Below are 15,956 nucleotides of genomic sequence, written 5' to 3'. Positions count from 1 at the left end.
TAAAATTGTGTTTTAAAAACACAAGATCTATCCTCTTAACAAATTTTTAAGTGTACAATACAATGTTGTGAATAATAAGCACAATGTTGTACAGCAAACCTGTATAACTTTTTTTTCTTGCATGACTGAAACTTTATACCTATTGAACAGCAACTCCCCATTTCCTCCTTCCCCCAGCCCTGGTGACTACCATTCTACTTTCTGTTTTACTACTTTAGATACTTCAGTAAGTGGAATCATGCAATATTTGTCCTGTGACTGGCTTATTTCACTTAGCCTATAGTCCTCGAGTTTCATTCGTGTTACAGCATAATGACATATAGGATTTCCTACTTTTTTAAGGCTAAATAATATTCCATTGTATTTATTTTATTTATTTGTTTATTTGAGATGGAGTCTGGCACTGTCGTCCAAGCTGGAGTACAGTGGCACGATCTCGGTTCACTGCAACCTCTACCTCCCAGGTTCAAGTAATTCTCCTGTCACAGCCTCCCATGTAGCTGGAATTACAGGCACCCGCCAACGCACCCAGCTAATTTTTTGCATTTTTAGTAGAGATGGGGTTTCACTATGTTGGCCAGGCTGGTCTCAAACTCCTGACCTCATGATCTGCCTGCTTCAGCCTCCCAAAATGCTGAGATTACAGGTGTGAGCCACCACACCCAGCCCCCATTGTATTTATATGCCACATTTTCTTTATCTATTCATCAGTCAGTGGACATTTAGGTTTTTCCACCTGTTGACTATTGTGAGTATTGCCAGGGTGAACATAGGAATGCATATATCTCTTTGAGATGCTAATTTCAGCTCTTTTGGATAAATACCCAGAAATGGGATTGTTGGATTGTATGGTAGTTCTAATTTTAATTTTCGGAGGAACTTCCACACTGTACTTCATAGCAGCTGTACCACTTTACATTCCCATCAACAGTGCACAAGGGTTCCAACTTCTTCATATCCTTGCCAACATTTGTAATTTTCTGTTTTTTTGATAATGGCCATCCTAACAGGTATGTGGTATCTCATTGTGTTTTTCATTTGCGTTTCTCTGTTGATTAGTAATATTGAGCATCTTTTCATATACCTGTTGGCTATTTGTATCTCTTCTTTGGAGAAATGTCTATTTAAGTCTTTTGCCCATATTTTAATGAGGTTGTTTTCTTGCCATCAAGTTGTAGAGTTCCTTATATATTTTAGATATTAAATATGGTTTGCAAATATTTTCTGTTACTCCATAGGTTGCCTTTTCACTCTATTGTTTCCTTTGTTGTGCAGGGCTTTTTAGTTTGATGTAGTCCCACTTATCTATTTCTGCTTTTGTTGCATGTGGTTTTGGTGTCATAGCAAAGAAATCATTGCCAAGACTAATGTGAAGAAGCTTTTCCTCTACGTTTTCTTCTAGGAGTTTTACAGTCTCAGATCATATATTTAAATCTTTAATCCATTTTGAATTGACTTGTGTGTATGGCATAAGATAAGGGTCCAATTTCATTATTTAGCATGTGGCTGTCTTCTCAACATTTTGTTAAAGAGACTATCTTTTTCTCGTGTTATATTCTTGGCACACTTGTAGAAGATCAGTTGACTGTAGCTTCATGGGTTTATTTTTAGACTCTCAAATTGGTTCCATTGACCTATGTGTCCAGTTTTATGCCAGTACCATACTGTTTTGATTACTGTAGCTTTGTAATATGTTGTGAAATAAGAAAGTGTATGGCCTCTAGCTTTGTTCTTTCCCAAGATTGTTGTGGCTATTTGGTATCATCTGTGGTTCTATATGAATTTGGGGATTGTTTTTTCTATTTCTGTAAAAAATGCCATTGGGACTTTGATAGAGATTGCATTGAATCTGTAGACTGCTTTGGATAGTTTGGATATATTAATATTAACTCTTCTAATCCATGAACACAGGATACCTTTTCATTTATTTGTGTCTTCTTTAATTTCTTTCAGCAACATTTGTAGTTTTCAGTGTACAAGTCTTTCACCTCCTTGGTTAAGTTCTTTCTTCAGTATTTTATTCTTTTCAGTACTGTTGTAAATGGGATACCTTTCTTAATTTCCTCTTCATATTGTTCACTGGTAGTGTATAGAAACCACAACTGAATTTTTCTACTTTGATTTTTTATTCTGCAACTTTACTGAATTTGTTAATTAGTTCTAACTTTTTTGGGTTTTTTTCTTTTCTATTATTTCTGTTAATATAGTCATAATTCCATGCCAATAATAAAACGGTATAATTAAAACAGAAAAGTGATGTTCTCAAGAGGTCTTCCATGAAAGCTGTTTGAACTGTGGGCCAAATAAACATGGTATCACCATTCACCAGGTAGCAGCTTGTCTCAGCTGCAAAGTACCCAAGGGAGAAAAATCAGTGTCTTGATTGCTGCACTTGTGAACCTTGATTTATTATTTTATTTATTTTCTTTTTAAAGTTTTTAAATTGACCTATAATAATTGTACAAATTTATGGGGTACATACTGATGTTTCGATACATATAATGTATAGTGAACAGATCAGGGTAATTAGCTTATCTACCATCTTAAGTATTTATCATTTCTTCATGTTGGGAACATTCAATGTCCTTCTTCTAGCTATTTGATACTATATATTATTGTTAACTATAACCATTCTGCAGTGGTATAGAACACTAGCACCTATTCCTCTTATCAAACTGTAATTTTACATCTTTAACAAGTCTCTCCCTATCCTTTCCTTCCTCCTACCCTTCACAGCCTCTAGTATCCTCCGTTCTACTTTTTACTTCTATGAAATCAGTTCTTTTTAGCTCCCACATATAAGTGAAAATGTGCAGTGTTTAACTTTCTGTGCCTGGTTTATTTCACTAAACATAATGTTCTCTAGTTCCATCCACGTTGCTCTGAATAACAAGATTTCATTATTTTTATGGCTGAATAGTATTCCACTGTGTATATATACCACATTGTTGGGCACCTAGGTTAATTTCATATCTTGGCTGTTGTGAATAGTGCTGCAATAAATATGAGAATGCCATTGTCTTTTCAATATACTGATTTCCTTTTCTTTGGATAAATTCTCAGTAGTGGGATTGCTGGATCGTATGGTAGTTCTATTTGTAGTTTGTTGAGGAACCTCCGTACTGTTTCCCATAGTGGCTGTAAAAGTTTACAGTCCCACCAACAGTCTGTAATAATTTGCTTTTCTCCACATCCTCACCAGCATTTGTTAACTTTTGTCTTTCCAGTAGTAGCTATCCTAACTGGAATGAGATGATGCCTCATTGTGGTTTTTATTTGCATTTTCCTGATGATTAGTGATGTTGAGTATTTTTTCATATATTTGTTGGCAATTTGCATGTCTTCTTTGGAGAAATAGCTGTTTAGATCATTTGCCCATTTTTAAATCAGGTTGTTTGTTTTGATGCTGTTAATATGTTGAATTCCTTGTATAGTCTGGATATTAATCCCCTGTTGGGTGAGTAGTTTGCAAATATTTTCTCCCATTCTGTAGTTTGTCTTTTCACTCTGTTGTTTCCTTTGATGTGCAGAAGATTTTAGTTTAATATAGTCCCATTTGTTTATTTTTGCTTTTGTTGCCTGTGCTTTTGAGGTCTTATTCATAAAATCTTTTCCCAGACTAGTGTCCTGAAATGTTTCCCTTATGTTTTTTCCTAGTAGTTTTATAGTTTCAGGTCTTACATTTAGGTCTTTAATCTATTTTGAGTTGATTTTTGTATAGGGTGAGAGATGGGGGTCTGGTTTCATTCTTCATGCATATAGATATCCAGTTTTCTCAGCACCACTTATTGACGAGACTGTCTTTTCCCAACTGATGTTCTTGGTGCCTTTATTAAAATATTAGTTGGCTGTAGATACATGGGTCAATTTCTGAGTTCCCTATTCTGTTCCACAGTTACATGTGTCTCTTTTTATGCCAGTACCATGCTGTTTTGGTTACTACAGTTTTGTAGTACATTTTGAAGTCTGGTAGTGCAGTTCCTCCAGCTTTGTTATTTTTGTTCAGGATTGCTGTGGCTTCAGAGTCTTTTGTGGTTTCATAAAAATTTTAAGATTTTTTTTCTTTTTCTATGAAGAGTGTCATTGGTATTTTGATAGGGATTGCATTAATTCTGTAGGTTGCTTTGGATAGTATGGTCATTTTAACAATGTTCTTTCAGTCCATGAGCATGGAATATCTTTCTGTTTGTATCCTCTTCACTTTTCTTTCATCAGTGTTTTGTAGTTTTTCTTGTAAAGGCCTTTTACCTCCTTGGCTGAATTTATTTCTAGGTATTTTATTTTGCCTTTTGTAGCTATTGTAAATGAGATTGCTTTCTTGATTTCTTTTTCAGCTAGTTTGCTGTTCGTGTGTAGAAACGCTACTGATTTTTGTGTGTTGGTTTTGTATCCTGCAACTGTATGGAATTTGTGTATCTGTTCTAAGGGCTTTTTGGTAGACTCTAGGTTTTTTTTTTTTTAGGTTTTTCTGTATATAAGATCATGTTGTCTGCAAACAGGGACAATTTGACTTCCTCCTTTTTGTTTTGTATGCCTTTCATGTCTTTCCTTTGTCTAATTGCTCTGGCTAAGACTTTCACTGCTGTGTTGAATAAGAGTGGTGAGAGCGAGCATTGTTGTCTTTTGCCAGTTCTTAGAGGAAAAGCTTTCAGCTTTTCCCTGTTCTACTGATGTCTAATTTTTTGTTGTTGAGTCTTTAGTGTTTTCTACATGGATGATCATTTCAACTGTGAACAGAGATAATTTTACTTCTTTCTTTCTGATTTGGATGCATTTTATTTCTGTTTCTTGCCTATTTGCTCTGGCTAGAACTTCCAGTACTATGTTGAATAGAAGTGGTGTGAGTAGGTATCCATGCCTTGTTCCTGATCTTAGAGGAAAAGCTTTCAGTTTTTTAATACTGAATATTATAGCTGTGGACTTTACATATATGGCCTTTATTATGTTGAGGTAAATTCCTTCTATTAGTAGTTGAGTGTCTTCATCATGAAACAATGTTGGATTTTGTCAAATGCTTTGTCTGCATCTGTTGAGATGATCATGTAATTTTTATATTTTGTTCTGTTAATGTGTTGTATTACATTGATCACTTTTTGTATGTTGAATCATCCTTGCATCCCAAGGATAAATCTTCCTTAGTCAAGGTGTATGATCTTTTTAATGTGCTGTTGAATTTGGTTTGGTAATATTTTGTTGAGGATTTTTACATCTGTTTATTAAGGATATTGGTCTGTATTTTTCTTATAATGTTTTTGTCTAGGTTGGTCTCAGGGTAATCCTGGCCTCATAAAATAGCTAGCATATAGTTGGATTTTGTTTATCCATTCAGGTACTCTGTCTCTTGGGGAGTTTATTAATATTTAATGTAATTATTGCTAGCAAAGGACTTACTATTGCCATTTAATTGTTTTCTGTCTCTCTTGTAGCTCTTTTGTCTCTCCCTCTCAGCTGTCTTCCTTTGTGGTTCATTGGGTTTTTTTTTTTTTGTAGTGATATACTTTGATATCTTTCCCATTTTCCTCTGTGTATCTTTTATAGTTATAGGGCACGGTAAAACAATCTGTTTTAAGCTGATAACATCTTACGTTCAATCACATATAAGAGCTTATTTTTGTTCTGTTGAATTTTTTTTTTTTTTTGAAACAGGGTCTCACTTTGTTGCCCAGGCTGGAGTGTGGTGGTGTGGTGTGATCATAGTTCACTACAGCCTCAAACTCCTGAGCTCCAGTAATCCTCCTGCCTCAGCCTCCCAAATAGCTGGGACTTGTAAAATTGGCCAGTTGTGGTGGTGCATGCTGTTTGCTCACAAGTAGCACATGCCACCCTGTCTCTTTTGCAGAGACAGGGTCTCACTGTGTTGCCCAGACTGATCTCAAACTCCTGGACTCAAGTGATCCTCTCACCTCAGCCTCTCAAAGCACTGGGATTACAGGAGTGAGCCACCGTACCCACCCTCCCATGCCTAATAGGTAGAATAATTTCTCTTATTTTCCTGAGGATATTAGTTATGGTTTGTTGAAGTTTTTTCCTATTTCCTTTCTTTTCTTTATGTTTGTTGTGTTCTCTCTTTCACATTAGAGGATTTCCTAAGATGCCGGATAATCCATGCCCAACTTTAGAAGTAGGAACTAAAAAGCAGATTGGAATCTCTGAGCACACAAGTGGCACTTGTTGACTTTGAGCTTCACTTTAAAGTGGTCTGGCTGGGTCATTTGTTAGAGAAATTCCTCATCCCAAGTCAGTATTTTTATATCTTTCCTCCTAGGACTTACCAGTTTTCCCAGAGAAGACTGTTCCAAAATCTTTCTTACGAGGGTACTACCAGCGTTCTAGGAGCCAAATGGCAGAAAAGGACTGGGAGGACCTCAACATTTAGTATGCATTCTTTCTCTTAGTCTCCTTGCTTTCAGAAACAGTGTTCACATCTTCAGCCATGTGTGGCATTCCCCATCTTCTGACGATGAGCCTCAAGTTTTCTACCAGGATTGGCAAGTTATCTTTTACCCCATAGCATATTGTGAGGGAGGGTATTTAAAAATCATATTTGCTTTTTGACAGCCTTCAACTGATCTGCCTTATTTTAACCCCATCCCTTCACATTTATTTCTGAAGGTAAGTGAAATTATCAGTTCCTGAACTATTTAAGGATTCTTAAGTGGTGACGGGTGTGTTCTTGGCTTTCTCCACTACCAGTTTAAAATTCAGCTTTCTTCAGTGTGCTGAGTTGGTTCCTGCTTATCCAATTATTTTTCATCTTCCAGATTATTATTACTTTTGTCTCCTTTTCTTGTTCCTCCTGACCTTGTTGATTTGTGTTTTTTGTTGTTTTTTTTTTTTTAAGTTCCCGTAGTTTTAGAGAGTTTTCTGGATGGAATGAAATTAAATGAATATGTTCAATCCACCATTTTTATGTGAAACTAATTCTAATCATAATGAAAGAGTTGCCTTACGGCTGGGCATGGTTTCTCACGCCTGTAATCCCAGCACTTTGGGAGGCCAAGGCGGGTGGATCACCTGAGTTTGGGAGTTCAAGACCAGCCTGGACAACATGGTGAAACCCCATGTCTACTAAAAATACAAAAATTAGCCAGGTGTGGTAGCACATGACTGTAATCCCAGCTACTCGGGAGGCTGAGGCATGAGAATCACTTGAGCCCGGGAGGCCAAGGTTGCAGTGAGCAGAGATTGCGCCACTGCACTCCAGCCTGGGTGACAGAGTGAGACTTTGTCTCAAAAAGAAAAAAAAATGAGTTGCCTTACCTCCTTTATATGATATTTTGGTTGATCCTCAATTTGTTTTAGGTGTTATACCTGAAGAACCTTAGCCCTCGGGTGACTGAAAGAGATCTTGTGTCGTTGTTCGCTCGGTTCCAGGAGAAAAAAGGACCTCCAATTCAATTCCGAATGATGACTGGACGAATGAGGGGCCAGGCTTTTATCACCTTTCCCAGTAAGTAGTTTCATCCAGATGATTACTCAGTTGCCCCTCAGTTCGCTAGAGACTACCTATAACCTCTCTCATTTAGATATAGTCCTTTGATTTCTCTACAGCATGTGAGAACAAGAGAATGAACGAAAAATATGTTTTCAGTGTTTCTTTCTGTTTCCTCTCCTCCATTGACAGTGCATGGCCACACTACCCCAGTGTCCTCAGTTTTTCCCAGTCTTGGTACTTCCTTCTTACCCTACCAAAATCTGTGCTCTCTTCACTGATAATAGTATTTCTAGTCCAAGTTATAATTAGATTACTCATTAATTAGTGTATTAGTATTCTGATCAGAACACATGTACTTGGCTTATGCGCTGTGAGCGCAAGCTAATATACTAATTTATTACTAATTCATAATTAGTAGATGATGATACAGTCTTCTAAATATTATTTGCATATTAATTAATGCATAGCTTCTAATCCAACGGGAAGAATAATATAAGAATTTCAGTTTCTATGACAGACCAGATAATATGTTGTTTTGGGGGAACACTTTGTAGGATCTGTACCTTTCATTGTCCCTAAAGTATCGTCATTTCTAAATAGCCTATTAATCTATATGTGGGCAAGTGGTTTTACACATGAATACGGCCAAACTCCCCTCCATTGTTTTCATACAGTTTTGTATCATCTTTCCTATCATACTGAAGGTTTTTAAATCCTCTATACCAGTGGTTTTCAGTCTTTTCAAGTGTAAGAACCCCTTTTAAATTTAAAAAACTGTTTATGGGTGCCCCACATAATACGATGTATTAATTGAAAAAATACATAATAACAAGGCTTTTTAAAGCAACTACTTTAAAATGTGTAGCTGTTTTACTAATCTTGAAAGCTATACACTTAAAAAAATTTGTAGTACATATATATATGAAACAAAATTGGTTCAGTCTACTTGTCTACTTTAGGATTCCACAAACTCCTGGCCACAAATCATCCCTTCCTTATTTCTTACATCCAGGCTCTTAGACCCATAGGTTGAATACTCCTGGCATATAGTATATATTCTCACATTTCAACCTTCAATATGCCTACAAGGGTTCTTATACTTATTTATCCCAATAAGATGGCCCAGAACCACTCTCCCACTGAAAAAAAAGTGGCAAAGTGCCCTCAATAACATGATAACTTCTTTTGTGTTACTCATTTTGAAAATGATTGATTCTAATAATACCTATAATCTGTTACCTAAGATAGAGGCTTGTGTATAATTACTAATAGCTTAGACTTCTTTAGCACACTGCCTGTGTCTTTGTTTCTCTACTTGTTTCTTTGAATTAGGAGACACCCTCAAACACCCATTTTGAGTTTTTATTGTTATTATTTTTAGCCATTAATTTAATTTTGCTGAATAATGCAAATGGGAGATTATAGAAAAAATGATCAAATCAAATGACTATATGGCCTTATAGGTTACATTTAATTCCAAGGCAAAATAAACTAGACCTGGAATAGAATTGAATTATTAAGTCCTATGTAAATTGAAATTTTTTCTTTCTCTTTTAGATAAGGAGATAGCATGGCAAGCATTGCATCTAGTAAATGGATATAAACTACATGGGAAAATATTGGTGATAGAGTTTGGAAAGAACAAAAAGCAACGGTCAAATCTCCAAGCGACTTCTCTCATATCATGTGCTACAGGTAGCACTACAGAAATTAGTGGTAGCTAGAATATATATAAATTGTGGGTCCTAGATGGTCTTTCTTGAATTGGAATCTTGGATCTAGGATTTATGTATAGACACCAGTTTGTTTGGAGTTGAAGAGGAAAAACTAACTGAGGGAGGGGAAAAAAGTAATTTCAGCTTTTGGAGAGAACTGGTAGAAAACATTTTCTATTATATAATTGAAGACTGTATAGGACAGGTGATATGCTGAGTATGAAGGGTAGAGTGCAAAGAGTATTATTTTCTCAGGATAAATTACAAGGGATTATGCCTAAGGATTTTTAAAAATCTTTATAATTTTTCTGGGGTCCTCAATATTTGTCTCTAGAGATAACATTCTTTCTTAGACTGCTTCCTATATACAGAAATAAAAAGCTAATTAAATGTTGAAATATTTCTTTACTAGAGCCCATTTGCCATATTTCATCCACCTAGTAAATAAAAGATTAGGACCCCCAGGCCTAAGCATCAACAAATGCTATGAAGTCAGAACTATCAGCAGTAATAGTAGGTAGTTTCATAAGTTAGTTGACATATTTAATGAATGCTTCCTCCACAAGTTATCAGTCTTCAAAAAGCTATATATTTTTCTAGTGAAATATTCTAGATCAAAATGTTGATGTTCTCATAGCCATTTAAGCTAGCAACCATTGAGTATCATTGAATTCAATGCAATAAACATTGATTAAATGTCTAATATATGTTAAATATTAGGCATATGAATTTTAGAAGAGGAACATACTAGCAAAGAATACCAAAGGGAAATAGAAAGAAAGAGTTCTCTAGCAAAGAGGATGCCAGTCACAAATCCCCCAGTTGTTTGTTTATTGTTGCTGGAAAATAAAAAGACAATATACAGAGAGGAAGTGGTACAAACTGGAGTCAGACCTGTACAGCCACACTTAACATTCTGTGACCTTGGCAAGTCACTTAATCTGAGCCTCGCATTTTTCATCTATAAAGTGAGGATAATAATGCTACTTACCTCATTGGGTTGTGAAGATGAACTGAGATATTACCCAGGCTGAAGAACAGAAAGGAAAACAATGAATAAAATTGAACAAGAGCATAGAACCTGTGTGACACCATTAAGCATTCCTACATATTTCTAATGGGAGTACAGGAAAAAAGGAAGAGAAAAGAAGGAGCAGAAAAATATTCTAAGAAGTAATGGCTATAAATACCCCCAATTTGATGAGAGACATTAACCTATACATCCCAGAAGGAAAAGAAATTACAAACAGATACATCATAAGAAAAATGCTAAAACCCAAAAACAAAAAGAAAATTTTGACAGCAATATGAGAAAAATGAGCCATCACTTACCAAGGAACCCAAATAAAATTAACAGTTGACTTCCCCTCAGAAACAGTGGAATAACACATTCAAAGTGTTCAAAGAAAATAACTGTCAACCAATAATCCTATATACAGTAAAACTATTTTTCAAAAATGAAGGTGAAATAAAACATCTCACATAATCAAAAACCAAGAGAATTTGTTGCTGGCAGACCTGACTTGCTGGAAATACAAAAAGAAGTTCTTCAGGCTGAAAGCAAGTGACCTCAGACAGTAATCTGAATCTACACACATGCAGAAAAAGAGCACAGGCAAAAATAATTACATAATTATCAGAAACAATCTATACATTTTTCTTTTTTCTCTTAACTAATGTAAAAAACAATTGCATAAAACAATATGTATATAGTTGCATCGTTTGGCCTATAACATATAAAATATAATATATTTGCCAATAACAGGTTGAAGAAGCTGAGTGGAAGCAAAACTGTCTTGTACTAAAGAACTGACTCCAGATGGTAACACAAATCCACAGGAACAAATGGAGAGAACGTGAAATCGGAAATAAGTTTAATATAAAAAAACTATAAACGTATTCTTTTCTCAGCTTCTTTTAAAGATGTAAAATTATATTAAGTAATTATAATAATGTGTGTTGGGTTTATAATGTATAGGAATAACATATATAACAGTAATACCACAAAGCGGGGGATGGGTTTATATAGGAATAGGGTTGTTACATTGGAATTAAGTTAGTGTTTATCTGAAGCCTATTCTGCTTAGTTAAGATGTGTATGGTAAGCCCTAGAGCAACCACTAAGGAAATAACTTTTAAAAAATCAAAAATATTATTAAAGAAATGTAAATATCACGTTATGAAATACTCAATGCAAAAGAAGGAATGGAGAAGCAAAAAGCTTGAGGCATTATCAAAAACAATAAAATGGCAGTCATAAATCTATATCAAAATAATAAATATGCATAGATTAAGCAATACTACAAAAGGCAGAGATGTCAGAAACAAGTCTGATTCAACTTCATGCCATCTATTTGAGACACACTTTAGATTAGTAGAAAGAGATTAAAGGTAAAAGGATGGAAAACAAATATGTCACACAGACAACAGCCATAAGAAAGCTGGAGTGGCTATTCTAATACCAGACAACATAGACTTTTAAAAAAATGTTACTGGAGATAAAGAGTAAAATGTTACAATGACAAAAGGGTCAATACATCAGGAAGATGTAACAACTATAAATATATATGCATGTAACAGTAGAGCCCAAAATACATGAAGCAAAAACTGAAAGGAAAGGAGAAACAGGTAAGTCCATAAAAAGAGTTGGAATATTCAGTACCCCTTTTTCAATAACAGAGCACCTGGACAGAAGATAAACCAGGAAATAGAAGGCTTGAACAACATTATAGGGCAAATTGACCTAAAAGACATCTGTAGAACTTTCCACCTAACATCAGAATACATATTCTTCTCAAGTGCATATGAAACATCTCCAAAGTAGGCCGTAAGTTAAAGCATAAAACAAGCCTTAATAAATATAAGTGGACTGAAATCATGCAAAGCATGTCCTCTGACCACATGGGATGAAGTTAGAAAACAATGAAAAGTTGGGAAACTCACAAATATGTGGAAATCAGACACACTTGTAAGTGACTGGCTGGGTGCAGTAGCTCACGCCTGGAATCTCAGCACTTTGGCAGGCTGAAGTGGGAGGATCCCTTGAGACCAGGAATTCAAGACCAGCCTGGGCAACACAGCAAGACCCTGTCATTGCCAAAAAAAAAAAAAAAGTGTCAAAGAAAAAAATCGTAAGGGAAATTACAAAACCCTTTGAGATGAATGATAATGACACAACAAACCAAAACTTACAAGATGCAGCTAAAGCACTGTTTACAGGGAAATTTATAGATATAAATGCCTGTACTTAAGAAGAAAAAAGACCAGGCACAGTGGCTCACGCCTGTAATCCTAGCACTTTGGGAGGCCAGGGCAGGTGGATCACAGGGTCAGGAGATCGAGACCATTCTGGATAACACAGTGAAACCCTGTCTCTACTAAAAATACAAAAAATTAGCCAGGCGTGGTGGTGGGCACCTGTAGTCCCAGCTACTCGGGAGGCTGAGGCAGGAGAATGGCGTGAACCTGGGAGGCGGAGCTTGCAGTGAGCCAAGATCACGCCACTGCACTCCAGCCTGGGCAACGGAGCGAGACTCCGTCTCAAAAAAAAAAAAAAAAAGAAGAAGAAGAAAGACCATAGCACTAACCTCACTTTACACCTTAAGACCCTGGAAAAAGAAGAGCAAACTAAAACTAGAGCCAGGAGAAAGAAGGAAATACAAAAGATTAGATGAGAATAAATGAAATAGAGTGAAAAAAGTAGAGAAAAATCAATGCAACCGAAAGTTGATTCTATAAAAAGATCAGTAAAACTGACACACCTTCTGCTAGACTGACCAGGAAAAAAGGAGAATGAAATTACTAAAATCAGAAATGAAGGAGGGAACATTTCAACTGAACTTGTAGAAATAAAAAAGATTATGAAAGCATATTATGAATAATTTTATGTCAATAAATTATCAATGAAGTGGACAAATTCCTAGGAAGACACAAACTGCCAAAACCAACTCAGAAGTAGAAAACTTGAATAAACCTATATCAAGTAAGTAGGTTAGATGAGTTTTTTAAAAGATACCCACAAAGAAGAGCCCAGGATGAAATAGCTTCTTAAATGAATTCTACAAAACTTTTAATGAAAAATTAATACAAACTCTTTCAAAAAGTGGAAGAGTGGTGAACACTTCTGACACATACTACAACATGGAAGAACTCAGAATATGCTCAGTGCAAGAAGCCAGTCACAAAAGACTACATATTATATGATACTATTTATATGAAGTGTCCAGAATTGGCAAATATATAGAGATAGAAAGTGGATTAGTGGTTGCTTAGGGCTAGCACAAAGTTGGGGGGAATGGGAAGGGCTGGGGCTAACAGTTGAAGTGTATGAAGTTTCTTTAGAGGTTGATGAAAGTGTTCTAAAATTGGTCGTGGTGGTGATTTCACAACTCTGAATATACCAAAAACCAGGAATTGTACACTTTAAATGGGTGAATTGTGTGGTGTGTGAATTGTATCTCAATAAAACTCACAAAAGTAGGGATGTCCATCAGTAGGAAAATGGGTAAATAACTTATGGTACATCTATTTAGTACAATACTATGCAGCCATTAAAATAGTGAAGTGTATCTATGAATATATTATGACCTATACTCATGTCCAAGGTTGTGTATTAAGTTAAAAAACAAGATGCAGAAATATGTATAGTACGAATACATTTTTATGCAAAAGCATTCATTTATGTATAGTATGTGTGTATATAGATATTTCTGAACAAATTTAAGAAAAAGCTGGGAAATAGACATAGAAAGTTGTAAACCTTTGGAAGCGGGATTGAATAGGCTGAAGGAGGACTTTCACTTTGTAAAATTTTTAAAGTGGTGTGATTTTGGGGTGATTTTTACTTTTTTCAGTATTTTTTTTTAACTAAAAAGAAATTTTTAAAAAAATATTCTGCCAATGGCATGGCTTCCAGAATATTTGTCAGGCCTACTCTGGGGATATCATCTGACTATACTCAGGACAAACTCCTATTCCTTTGATATACTGCTCACTTAGGATTAACACTCTCATTTCAGACACAGTTAAGTGACAAGGAATAAATTATCCTGATATAGCCTCTGACACATGTTACCAGGGGCATACTTCTAAGCTGGACTTTTTAGAAGGAAATGCTTCCTGTTAGGTAGAAAATTTCACCTCTGCTTTTTACTAGACCTATAGACCACTGCAATTGAGGAACATAAAAATGAAGGATATCCTTCAACTGGTGCATAGATAAACTGTAGTATATCCATGCAATGGAATCCTACTCAGCAATAAACTAATGAAATACACATGCAACCACTTGGATGAATCTTAAATGCATTTTACTAAGTAAAAGAAGCCAAACTGAAAAGGCTACTTACTGTTTTATTCCATTCATACTATTTTCTCAAAAAGCAAAACAATAGGGATGGAGAAAAAGCTTCAGTGGATGTCAGGGATTAAGGTTGGAATGCTCCTTGACTACAAAGTGGTAGCACGAGGAATTTGTCTTAATAATTGAAATTTTCTGTGTCTTTATTGTAGTTACTATGTAAGTGTATGCATTTGTCAAAACCCATAGGCTTGTACACTAAAAAGGATGAATTTTACTGTGTGTAATTTTTTTTTAAATAAATGTTATTTTTATGGAGGAAAGAAAAACTTGGAGAGACGGTCATTTCTGTTAAGTGGTTTTTTATTCTGTGGCCTTTTGATTACAGTTGAAAACTTAAAGCCACTTTGCTACCATTCCTTATTTTCTGCCCACAGGTCAGCAGAAATCATCAGTTAGAAACATCCTTAGGCCAGGCACGGTGGCTTATGCGAGTAATCCCGACACTTTCGGAGGCCAAGGCAGGAGGATCACTTGATGCTAGGAGTTCAAGAGCAGACTGGCCAACATAGCAAGACACTGTCTCTAAAGAAAAGAAAGGAAAAAATTCATATACACATATACATATAAGCCCACCATTTTAAAAAATCAAAAGACAAGCTGGAAAATATATTTATCCCATACAAGGAGCTAATTTCTTAGTGTACAATGTATATAACTTTTTAGTATACAAAAAAGAATCCAATAAAAAAGTGGGAAAAGGAAATTTGTTGAAAAGAAAATATAAATGACCAATAAACTAAGACAAATGCTCAGAGTAGTAATGCAAATTAAGACAGTGGGCTCTCATTTTCAAAAAGCCTTTTAGATTTATAGAAAAGTTGTAAAAATAATAAGAGAGTTGTCATATATCCTCACTCAACTTCCCCTAATGCTAACATCTTACTTAACTATAGTACAGTTATCAAAATCAGGAAACTAATATTGATACAACACTATTAACTATGTTAGACCTTATTTTAATTTTGCCAGTTGTCCCATTAATGTCCTTTCCTGATCCAGGATCAAATCCAGGATCCCACATTGCATTTTGTTATCTCCTTATTCTGTTCCTATTTGTGATAGTTCTCAGTCTGTCTTTGATGACCATGACAATTTTGAAGAGTACTGGTCAGTTATATTGTATAATGTCCCTAATGAGGGTCTGTCTGATGTTTTTTCATGTTTTGTGTTTTTGGTGAGAATGCCACAGAAGTGATTTTTAGCCCTTTTTAGTGCATTATATCAGGACATATTTGATGATAATTTTTAATACTGGTGATGTTAACCTTGATCACTTGCTTAAAGGGGTGTTTGCTGGATTTCTTTACTGTAAAGTTACAGTTTTCCTCTTTACAATTACTAAATATCTTCTGGAAGATGCATTGAGGCTGTTCAAATATTCTGTTTCCCATCATACTTTTGCCCACTACTTTTAGCATTCATCAATGGTTCTTGATAGCAGCAA

At 35.4% G+C, this 15,956-nt stretch overlaps 1 protein-coding gene across 16 annotated transcripts in view; it reads left to right on the top strand.

The window, feature by feature from the left end:
* Positions 1-15,956, top strand: part of RBM41 (RNA binding motif protein 41) — a 67,930-nt gene that overhangs the window by 43,373 nt on the left and 8,601 nt on the right. For 6 of the 16 annotated variants that reach the window (XM_055267087.2, XM_063635238.1, XM_055267089.2 and 3 more), the window contains 2 exons: positions 7,303-7,450; positions 8,993-14,784. In XM_055267087.2, the coding sequence (XP_055123062.1) occupies positions 7,303-7,450; positions 8,993-9,159 (315 nt within the window). In that variant the 3' untranslated portion in view covers positions 9,160-14,784. Of the gene's footprint in view, positions 1-6,265; positions 14,785-15,956 lie in introns of those variants that run through there. The other 10 variants (XM_063635239.1, XM_055267095.2, XM_055267091.2 and 7 more) reach the window with 6 other exon arrangements.

Source organism: Symphalangus syndactylus, chromosome X (assembly GCF_028878055.3).
Source record: "Symphalangus syndactylus isolate Jambi chromosome X, NHGRI_mSymSyn1-v2.1_pri, whole genome shotgun sequence".
In the NCBI taxonomy this organism is placed as follows: Eukaryota; Metazoa; Chordata; class Mammalia; order Primates; family Hylobatidae; genus Symphalangus; species Symphalangus syndactylus.
Note: the sequence above shows the minus strand (reverse complement) of the source record. Positions and strands in the feature narration are given on the sequence as shown.